A 12,024-nucleotide genomic window follows, 5' to 3' on the forward strand; every position below is an offset into this window, starting at 1 on the left:
TACATCAGGAATAGTATAGGGGAATTTAAAAATGCAGACAGTGAAACAGCAGATGCTCTGAACTCACATTTTTCTGATGTCTTCACATGTGAGGAAGTAGATAACCTCCCAATGGTAAAAGAGACTAATAAGGAGGTACTAGGGGATTTGAAAATTTTAAAGGGAAAATAATAAATATTAATTAATTTTATAAAATTAATTTTAATAAAATTTTAATAATTTTAAATTTAAAAGTGGATAAAAAAAACCAAAACTTGAAGAAGGCATTAAGAGATATTTGGGGAAAAATCACTATTTTTTCTTCTGTAGGCCCATCGGAATTTCCTAATCTGACATACCCACTACCCAAATGGAATTCGCCCACCATCATTTAAATTCCCCCAAATCTACAGCCGTTTAAACCCGTGACGATCCTGACCTCACCCCTGCTCCCTTTAAAACCCTTGTTTAAAATTTTTTTGGACTTGTGATTAAGTTGCCGAAGAAAAGCAACTTTGCAAGGTTTTACAATATCTGGTTCCCAAATTTTATCTTGTAATGTCTTCCTGTTGAATTCCAAAGGAGGAGTTCGGGGAGGAAACCTTTCTTTTCTTACTCCGATTTTCCCCGTGGAGACCCGGGTTTCTCCCCCGGGCTGCTCCAGCATTAAAAAATTTGGTCCAATTTGGGGGGTTGAAATTTTAAGTTGGGAAAGGAAAATTAATAACTTTGGGAATGTTCTTTAAAACAAAAATTTCCCCTTTAGGCCCCAATCATTTGTTTATCATATTATAGCGGAACAACAAAATTGGTCTTATTGAAGGCAATGGAAGGGCATGCCCAATTTAAACTACCTTGAGCGGTGCTTTTTTGCTTGAAAAGTTTTCCATTACTTCACCCCCGTTTAAATAAAGAGACCAGGTCGGTTGGGTTAAGAAAAAACCCTAAGGGGGCCCTCAATTGGGCAGAATTTAACAAAAATTCAGCGGGGGTTCCAAGAAAAATGGGGAAACCCCGGCCGTGAATCCAAAATTTGAACAAGCCAAACGCTTAGGCAGGAAATAGGTTTTAAAAATTGTTTTGCTTGTTAGGCGTTCCCATCTGGCTTTACTTAGGGAATTTCTAGTTTGAAAACTGGACAACATTTAAGGCCCCCTGACTATTAACAACTTGCTAAATTTTAACCAGGTTATAACTGTGAAAAAATTTTTGGTAAGTAAGTTTAATCAAAATTTGGAGGTAGTGTGGCCAAAATTTAATTGATTAAGGGGTTTATATTAGGGGAAGGGAAAATCAAGGTAAAAACCAATCGGAGTTATATGGGTGACGGGCAGAAAAAAACCCGTTGGGGTCCCCCTTTTTCCCCTCAAAGGCAACAGTCGCCAAAAAATAAATCACGGACCCGGCAACCCAAATTTATAACCCAGCGTAAAAAGGCCCGGGGCCGTACGGCACCCTCCTCGTCATTGCTTTAATTTTAAAAGCCTTTTTTAAGAACAATAATATCCCAATTTTAAATCTTTTTACAACCACCACCATTCTCGATCCAGGGGCCCCTACTTTGTGTGATAACCTCATTTACTTAGCATATGGCGGAAAGCGGTTCTATGCCATTTTGGGTTCCCCTTTTGTAAATGTTTTCGCTCCTTTTAAGTCCCAAAATGGCCCGAAAAAGGGGCATAAGGCAACATTTTGAATTCTTCAGCCTCATATCTGTTATTTGCTATTCTGCCAGCGTTTTTTTTAAACTTGAGCACTACTTTTATTACTCTCATAACTTATTCAAACCTACCACATTCCCTTTCCATTTATTATGCTTACCTAACAAAATTAACTTTTCTGTCTTTGTTTTATTAAATTACAAGCTTTTTTTTTTTTTTTTTTAAACATGCTGACACTGATATACTATAGTATTTATGTTGTATCTTATCAATTTTGCCTTAATACTTTTTCATGTTTTATATACCAGCTGACCTGGGCATGGATTCCAGTCCTTTTTATTAATCATTCCCTCTCTTGTCAATTTTTCTTAAGATATGCAGAGTTCCATTTTCTTTTGTATGTACATTTCCAAACATTTCTGGCTGATGCATGCTAATAGCTTTGGCAGCTCTTCATGTAGTGCATGCTAACTCTAACTCTGGAATTCACAGAAGAAAGTAGGGTGAAATGACACTTTCTATTGGCTAACTAAAAAAAGAATATCCAAGAAGAGGTCTACAACTTCATTCTTCTCCTGGAGAAGAACTTGCAAGATATGGTTAAATAGCTGCAATTATATTAAAAGAGACTCCAGAGACTTCTGATCAAAAACAAACAGAAAAAGCTAAAAAGACTGAGAGAGAAAGCTGGACGCTTACCCACATTATCAATAAACATGGAGCACCAGACCTGTATTGTTAATCTTTCTTCCTACCCACCGAACGAAAATGAGATGTCAGTGCTCTCAAAGGGCCTCTCATTCTGTCCAGCTAAACCTATCGACAAAATCAGACACTGCAGTGATATGGAAGAATTTTTCAGAATGCTCAGACTTAAAGAATTCTTCCATAATAAGGAGGACAGTAATACATAGGAAGCAAGCATGAGCTGATACAATAATTCCACCAAAATACCCACATGGACACCAAAACCCGGAAGAAACCCCACTCTGGACAGATATATAGACAGCTTCCGACAGAGGGTCAAAACTGGGATCCTGGACTGAGAGCAGAACCAGGTATACAGTATCAGTTTACAAGAAAAGCAAGCCATATATTCACTAGTATCTATTTAGTTAGCAAATAAAAGGTGTCATTTCACCCTACTTTCTCCTGTATCAATCTATGGCTAACACGGTACACCATTCTATTGCTCTGGAATTCACAGAAATGTGCTTTATGATCATAGAACCTAGTCTGTTTCGCTGGGCTTTTTTTTTTAGCATTTTCACACACAATGAGGTGCAGCTTTTCAAATAGGTTGTATAAAGGGGTGACATGTTCAAGAATATTGGTCTGATTGGTATATTGGTCACTCCCACCCCTCCTGATTAAATCAAGGATTCCCTGAAGGTTGCTTCCTATAAAGTAATTCAAAAGGCGAAATCCCTGTGTATGCCTTTGGATGCCTTCTTTAACATTTCTCTGTACTAGTTGATATGTTCAAGTAGACCATCAGATTGGGAGTGATAGACGGATGGTTGTCTTTAAATATTTAATATGTAATAATGTGGTAATTTATGTAAATGGTTTGTATGCAAATGGTAAACCTTAACTAGTTGGGATCACCTTAGATATATCACACTCCCACCAACTCCCAAGCAATAGATTTGGACATGGCCACTCACAGTGAGGTGGCTTATGGATACTGTGTGACATACATGACCGATATACCCCTGGGCCTATGGTTCTAATGGTCTTACTATATTGTGACCTTGTACTTGTACATGTTATTTATATTCAAACTAAAGTCAATGAGGCAGGGCAGTAAGCAGCAGAAGCTGACACAGGCATCTCAGTAAGTAAATAAATGGCTTGTAGTGACAAATAGTTATAAGTAACAGAAATAACAATTCCTTAGTGGGGAAAAAAGGTAGTGTCTTACTTCATTGTGGTAAAGAGTAGAGCTCCACTGCACATAAGCAGGCTAATAGCAGTAAGACGCCAATTTTTGTTTTACCATTTAAGTTAAATCATTTAATTTTAGTTAAAAGAAAGTGTTAGTAATTCACAGTCAAATTTTAACAATTAGGCCAGTGCAATGCAAGTCCTGTCAGATGTTGGACTTTTTAGAGAATGGTTTGGAGTAGCCAATCTTCTGCAAGTTAGTGAAAGTTGTGGACTCAGCCATTAGGAGGACTGAAACACAGGTTTGCTCAAGAGACAGACAATCTCACTAGGTGCGTTGCCTTCCAGGTGCAAAGGTTGGAGACTTCCCTGGATTGGTTGATAGGCTCTTGGCCAGAGAAAGGGTTGAATCTTGTGGTCATTGTCCATGTTGGAACAAATGACTTATACAAGGGTTCTGCAATCCAAATTTAAAGAGTTTAGTTGCCAGGCTGAGTAGCAGAACTAACGAGGTAGTATTCTGCAAAGTTATTCCTGTACCATACTTCGATCCTGGTAAATCTGAGGAGATTAGAAGGCTTAATGCGTAGCTTACATCTTGGTGTAGGTTAAAAGGTATAGGTTTGAGGGACATTGGGACTCCTTTTGGAACAGATGGGACCTGTTCCTCAGTGACAGGTTACATCTGAAATGGAGGGACACCAGTATGTTGGGGAGGTGTATGCGTAGGTTAGTGAAGGATTGGTTAAACTAGGATATGGGGTAGGGGATTGTTTATGACAGACTAGGTTTAGAACTGTACATGAAGGAACAAACAATGCTGTAAAAATAAAAGTGCATAGTAATGTAATTTATATCCCAACATTTAAATGCAAACGTAAAATGAGTTACAAATTAAAAACAGTTTGCCTTAATGCTAGAAGTATCAAAAATAAGTTTAGTGAGTTGGAGTTGTGTGTAGCAGAGCATAGTTACGATACTATAGCAATAAAAGAAACCTGGCTAAATAACAAAGAAGAGGATGAGTATAACATACAGGGATACACATTTTTAGGAAGGACAGCAAATCAGAAAAGCAGGTGGGTTGCTGTTTAAGTCAAAGAGAATTTAAACACAAGTCCTATTCTGTTAGACAATGAGGACATCTCGCTTAGCCTGGAAAGCATTTGGGGAAAGAGGCTTTATTTTAGGAGTGTGTTTTGACTGCCCACGCAGACTAATTTCAATGCAAATCTTTTTACTAATATTAAAATGGCAAGTTTACAGAGGGATACACTGGTCTGCAAAAAAATATCTTTTGTTTGCTACTGGGAACTTCAGACTAGCTCTCTATTAAGTTTTCTACACTGATTTCATATATGAAATTGGAATTAAGCTAGCACATCATATTTTTGAGATACACATCATTGCCATTTTGACACTTTTAAATATCAATATAATATCTAAACAGTATCTAGAGTTTGAACTCTGTCCCACCAAAATTGTTTGAATGTGTTTACTATGAAAACAAACTAGAAGATGATACCAGAGACACTTTAAAACATGTTTATGTTAATTTACCTCAATATAAAAATGAGGTCAGGGTGCTCAAATTTGTCTGAGGCAATTGCTTGGAGTAAATTTTCCCTGATATTGGTTTTCTATCACCTTTGTATCTTGATGAAATCTTTCCCCATGCTCATCTCTGACATCGCTTAGATTTGGTGGTAAAAAGTCGAGATGAGAATGTAAAAAAAATGTGTCTTCAGTAACATTCTGGTTGCCATAAGCTAAAATACTTTCAGCATATTCTCCACAAGTTCAGCATATTTCTCTGCTCTGTGACTGTCAAGAAAATTCTGGACAACCATCACGAATGAGGGTGCTGATTCAGTTAGCTTCATTTTTCTTTTGAACTCATCGTCAAGCATCAGTTCACGGATTTCAGGGCCAACAAAAACACCTTCCTTAATTTTGGCTTCACTTTTCTCGAGACTAAACTTATTTCTTAAATGCTGAAACACATCACCTTTACTGTCCAGACACCCTAGTTGTTCAAGACCTGGAACATCATAACTTAAAAATGGGACGTGCTGGAAAAAATGGTTTTCAGATTTGGAGTCAGCAAGTGCAATTAATTAATGGAAGGATTTATTAAGGATAGATTTAGCAACACATGACAAGAACGGGCGTTTTACTGAACAGTCATCATGGATTCAAAAGAGGGAGGTCATGTTTTACCAACATGCTGGAATTCTGTGAGGAAAAAACAAAAGGATATGATCAAAGTGGAGCATGTGATATTACTTATCTTGACCTTCAGAAACCATTTGATAAGGTGCCACATAGAAGGTTGAGTGCCAAACAAAAAGAAGTGGGAGTTCAGGGTGTTGCTTGTAGATGGGTGCCAAATTGGCTCAGGCACAGGAAGCAGAGGGTAGAAACCTATCATAATTGGCTGATGTTAGGAGTGGTGTTAAACAGGGGTCAGTGCTAGGGCCACTGCTATTTTTAATATATATATATATATATATATATATATATATATATATAAATGATTTGGATAGGAATATAAGTAGCAAGCTGTTTAAGTTTGCAGATAATACCAAGATAGATGAATTGGCAGATAATCTGGAATCCATTGAATCATTACAGAGGGAGTTGGACAGGCTGACTTGGTCAAATTTGTGACAGATGAAATTTAATGTCAGTAAATGTGAAGTATTATATGTAGGAAGTAAAAATGTTTGAATACACAATGGGAGGTCTGAAAATCAAAAGTACACCTTATGAGAATGACTTAAAAGTGTTAGTGGATTCGACACTATCAACTTCCAGACAGTGTTCAGAAGCCATTAAGAAGGCCAACAGAATGTTAGGTTATATAGCATGATGTGTAGAGTACAAGTCCAAGGAGGTTATGGCCATGCTTTGTAACTCCCTGGTGAGGCCTCATTTGGAGTACTGTATGTGGTTTTGGTCTCCAGGCTATAAAAAGGACATAGCAGCTCTAGAAAAATTCCAGAGAAGAGTGACTAGTCTGATTCCAAGGCTATAGGGAATGAATGATGTGGAAAAATTACAGAGCTGAGCCTTTACAGTTTAAGCAAAAGAAGATTAAGAGGTGACATGATTGAAGTGTTTAAAATTGAAAAGGGAATTAGTACAATGCATCAAGACTTTTATTTTAAAATTAGTTAATTAAGGACAGGGCGGCACGGTGGCGCAGTGGTAGCGCTGCTGCCTCGCAGTTAGGAGACCTGGGTTCGCTTCCCGGGTCCTCCCTGCGTGGAGTTTGCATGTTCTCCCCATGTCTGCGTGGGTTTCCTCCGGGCGCTCGGTTTCCTCCCACAGTCCAAAGACATGCAGGTTAGGTGGATTGGCAATTCTAAATTGGCCTTGGTGTGTGGGTGTGTTTGTGTGTGTCCTGTGGTGGGTTGGCACCCTGCCCGGGATTGGATTCCTACTTTGTGCCCTGTGTTGGCTGGGATTGGCTCCAGCAGACCCCCGTGACCCTGTGTTTGGATTCAGCGGGTTAGAAAATGGATGGATGGATAATTAAGGACATGGGGACACAGCTGTTAACTTGTTAAGGGTAAATTTCACACAGACATTAGGAAGTTTCCTTTACAGAGAGAACTATAGACACGTAAGCTACCAAGTAGTGTGGTAGACAGTAGGACTTCAAAACTAGACATGAAGTTATTTTGGAAGAATTAAGTGGATAGGGCTGGAAAGCTTTGCTGGCCGAAAGGCCTGTTCTCATTTAGATTGTTCTAATGTTCTAGAGGTTCCTGGTAACTGCAATGCATTCTCTTTCTGAAGTGAATATGCCAGACTTTTGATAGGTTTTTATACAGTGCATACAGAAAGTATTCACAGTGCATCACTTTTTCCACATTTTGGTATGTTACAGCCTTATGCCAAAATGGATTAAATTCATTTTTTTCCTCAGAATTCTACACACAACACCCCATAATGACAATGTGAAAAAAGTTTACTTGAGATTTTTGCAAATTTATTAAAATAAAAATTGAGAAAGCACATGTACATAAGTATTCACAGCCTTTGCAATGAAGCTCAAAACTGAGCTCAGGTGCATCCTGTTTCCCCTGATCATCCTTGAGATGTTTCTGCAACTTAATTGGAGTCCACCTGTGGTAAATTCAGTTCATTGGACATGATTTGGAAAGGCACACAACTGTCTATGTATAAAGTCCCACAGTTGACAGTTCATGTCAGAGCACAAACCCGATGGTCACTCTGTCAGAGGTCCTCTGTGGAGAGAGGAGAACCTTCCAGAAGGACAACCATCTCTGCAGCAGTCCACCAATCAGGCCTGTATGGCAGAGTGGCCAGACGGAAGCCAATTCTTAGTAAAAGGTACGTGGCAGCCCGCCTGGAGTTTGCCAAAAGGCACCTGAAGGACTCTCATATCATGAGAAACAAAATTCTCTAGTCTGATGAGACAAAGATTGAACTCTTTGGTGTGAATGCCAGGCGTCATGTTTTGAGGAAACCAGGCACCGCTCATCACCAGGCCAATACCATCCCTACAGTGAAGCATGCTGGTGGCAGAATCATGCTATGGGGATGTTTTTCAGCAGCAGGAACTGGGAGACTAGTCAGGATAAAGGGAAAGATGACTGCAGCAATGTACAGAGACATCCTGGATGAAAACCTGCATCAGAGTGCTGTTGACCTCAGACTGGGGCCAAGATATCAACGGAGTGGCTTCAGGACAACTCTGTGAATGTCCTTGAGTGGCCCAGCCAGAGCCCAGACTTGAATCTGATTGAACATCTCTAGAGAGATCTTAAAATGGCTGTGCACCGACGCTTCCCATCCAACCTGATGGAGCTTGAGAGGTACTGCAAAGAGGAATGGGCGAAACTGGCCAAGGATAGGTGTGCCAAGCTTGTGGCATCATATTCAAAAAGACTTGAGGCTGTAATTGCTGCCAAAGGTGCATCGACAAAGTATTGAGCGGCTGTGAATACTTATGTACATGTGATTTCTCAGTTTTTTATTTTTAATAAATTTGCAAAAACCTTAAACTTTTTTCACATTGTCATTATAGGGTGTTGTGTGTAGAATTCTGAGGAAAAAAATGAATTTAATCCATTTTGGAATAAGGCTGTAACATAACAAAATGTGGAAAAAGTGATGCACTGTGAATACTTTCCGGTTGCACTGTACATTCACAGAAAACTATGTGGAACAGTGCTCATATTGAAAGTGATTTGGTTGACATTTACTACAGCCAGTGATATAGACCACTCAAATTACGGTATAACTGTAATTAATGAGAGAAGCACAGTGGTTAATTGTGGTATCTCAGAGCTATAGGGTCCCAAGTTGAATTTTCAGCACGGTGACACATATAATCTCTATGTGCATGCTTAGGTTTTTAAAGGGTATAGGCACATGCTACTTGATGACTCTAATGTGTTATGAATGTGCCCATTTTTGACTGTTCCCTGGATTACTCTGGTGTCTCTTCCATGGCCAATTCATTCTTTGCACCCTGGGCTACCTGCATAGATTTGTCCCCCTCTCAGAACTCTGTAAGGGGCGAATATGGCTTCAGAAGTTGTATGGCTCACAGTGTGGGATTATAGGAACAGAGAATTCCCATATAGATTTGATTAGCAGAAATTATTACTATATGTTAAAGGAATTCTGCTTCTCTCCATTTTTTCATTTTGATGAACAGAAACACACAAGATGTTTATATGAATTTTTCTTTTAAAATTTGGCTCAGGGATTTATTGCTTTCTTTAGGCTTCCTCTCCAGTTTTATTATGTCAATGAAATAAAAAAAAAAGGGTATCAAAGTTAAAGGTTTCATGTGAGCATAAAATAAATTTGTCTGAAAGTTATTGTTGAGATGTATTAGAGATGCATTATGTACATATCAACATGACAAACTGTAGACACTTCAACAATTTATCCTAGAATAGAAATGACTTGAATCATTTTGAAATTGCCCAATACATACTCTTTATTTTTGTATTATATTTTTTCTATACATTTGTTACTGTTTTTTTAAGATCTTCATTATGAAAGTGCTATATATACTCATAAGTTAACAGTTTGCTTTTATGTATGTTGTCTTTTTCTCTGCAATGCATTTGTAGTTTATGACAGTTATGTGTACGGTTAAGAGTATACAGTACTTTAGATGACACAATGAAATACTATATCACAGAGAATACTAGCGATCATATTTTTGTGTCTTTCAGCCCGGTAACTACCAGGTCACTGTGAAGCGCTTTGATGATGCATACCACACCTGCAATGAAGTCATCGCCTGCTTCCAGGATCGGGCAAAAATCGAGAGGCAGTATGCCCAGCAGTTAAGTGAATGGACATCAAAGTGGAGACCTCTGGTGGATTCCAGTGAGCATTTAAGTATTGTGCTTTCAGAGTTATTTTTGTGGTTTTGACAAAGGATGAAGAGCAATGCAGAAGTTGGATCATATGTGTAAAGAAATTACAAATAGCCTAGCTCCTAAGAGGTAGGATCAAGAACAACAGACCAAGACTATTGTCATGCAGATGCAGAGAGGACAGTGTTTTCTGTTGTAGGTGCTCTTTGCTGTGTGTAGTCACACAACCCCATGCATCTTGTCCTGCCACCTCCTTGAACTCTTGTTGTTCTCTTTTTTTATTGTCCCCACCCACCAGGCCCCTTGTATGGCTCTCTCCTTCGTGCCTGGCAATGTTTTTTCACAGCAGCTGACAAGCTGACTGTGCTTCATGGCTCTATATGTCGCTCACTTGTATCAGAGGATGGAGACCGTGTGCGCACTTGGCAGAGAGAGATGTTTCACCGAAAATTGTTTGGTGGTTTCCGTGAGTCACATGATTTGGAGGCTGGTTTTGCACGCGCACAGAAGCCTTGGGCCAAGAAATTGAAGAAGGTAAGGTAGTGGTTTGTTGAGATTGATGGAAATGGGTTTGCAAATTAGAGTTTATAGCAGAATGTAAGGTCACTACATTGACCAAGTTAGTCCTCATAGCCATGATGGAGGCAATGACATTACTATTGCCAGACCCAGTATTGCACCACTGTATGAATTTTATTGGAATAGTATGCAGTACCTTAATCCTTATGATATTTTAGAATGCCCAGTAAGGTAATGAATGGTCAGCTGGTTCAGCTCAATGAAATTTTGACTTTGCCCAAGAACTGCGGGTCTTAACTTAATGTACTCTACATTTTTACTTACATATATTATTACAGTTAAAAACAACATTACATCTAAATATATAAACAGATGCTATATACAGTGTATGTTTTTCAATGTTGCTTTGTCTTATTTTTTTTTTACTACATTTGCTCTGAACTTGCAACGTAGTTACCTTCATTCACTTTACTTACTTTATGAGCTATAACGGGCCATAAGCACCTGAAGAACCTTGAAAATATTATAAAAATTTGAGCCTGTATTTTTTGTGTATTATCTCCATGGTACTTATGGTACTCCTTATATTTTAAAATGTAAATGTATTTTATAAATAGATACAATACTCTGAGCTTGTCTAATGGGAAGAATAAATTAAACTGAATTTAATTCTTTTAGTATATAATTCTTAAAAAGCCTCTGAAAATAACATTTTATAAAACAAGTAACTCCAAATACAGTACTTTAAATAGGTACATAAAAATCCAGTGATTTATTATCTGTTTCTTTCATGTTGTTCAGCTGGAAAAAGCCCGTTCAGCATTTCACAAGGCCAGTCGTCGTGAGCACCAAGCTTCTATGCGTGAAAATCATGCCAAAGGGAACCCAGATGTCTCTATTGAGAAGCAAAAGAAGATCCAAGAGGAACGAGAACACTGTAGCCAAGAGTCTTTGAAGGCAAGTCAAAATTGGTGGCATGATATTTTTTAAGTATGTCTCAAATGAAGGCTTAAGTCAGTGTTTGTGGTTTTGTTGATAGAACATGCTGTAGATGAAGATAGAAATATCTGCTTTTATGTGCGATAGTGTTGCATTCAAGTCCTGTATATTACTGAGCTAATAAAGTCCAATATGTCACACGGATATAGCAGAGTAACACTAAGTAGAGTGGCTCCTAAGTGACATTACAGTGTAAACTTGTTGACACTAGTGCACACAAATGTCATCAACCACTCTCTCTAAATGTTACTGTGTTCATCCATCCATCCATTCTCTTCCACTTATCCAAGGTCGAGTTGCGGGGGCAGCAGCTTGAGCAGAGTTGCCCAGACTTCCCTCTCCCCAGCCACTTCTTCTAGCTCTTCCAGGGAGATCCCGAGGCGTTCCCAGGTCAGCCGGGAGACGTAGTCCCTCTAGCGTGTCTTGGGTCTTCCCCAGTGCCTCCTCCCGGTTGGACATGCCCGGAACACCTCACCAGGGAGGCGTCCAGGAGGCATCCTGATCAGATGTCCCAGCCACCTCATCTGACTTCTCTCGATGCAGAGGAGCAGCGGCTCTACTCTGAGCCCCTCCCGGATGACTGAGCTTCTCACCCTATCTTTAAGGGA

The 12,024-nt window shown here is 39.0% G+C and overlaps 1 protein-coding gene across 2 annotated transcripts in view; it reads left to right on the plus strand.

Moving 5' to 3' along the window:
* Positions 1-12,024, plus strand: part of si:ch211-51c14.1 (protein kinase C and casein kinase substrate in neurons protein 3) — a 60,624-nt gene that overhangs the window by 13,887 nt on the left and 34,713 nt on the right. For both annotated transcript variants that reach the window (XM_039774258.1, XM_039774259.1), the window contains exons 3-5: positions 9,752-9,908; positions 10,197-10,432; positions 11,219-11,374. In XM_039774258.1, the coding sequence (XP_039630192.1) occupies positions 9,752-9,908; positions 10,197-10,432; positions 11,219-11,374 (549 nt within the window). The remainder of the gene's footprint in view (positions 1-9,751; positions 9,909-10,196; positions 10,433-11,218; positions 11,375-12,024) is intronic.

Source organism: Polypterus senegalus, chromosome 13, assembly GCF_016835505.1.
Source record: "Polypterus senegalus isolate Bchr_013 chromosome 13, ASM1683550v1, whole genome shotgun sequence".
Taxonomy (NCBI): Eukaryota; Metazoa; Chordata; class Cladistia; order Polypteriformes; family Polypteridae; genus Polypterus; species Polypterus senegalus.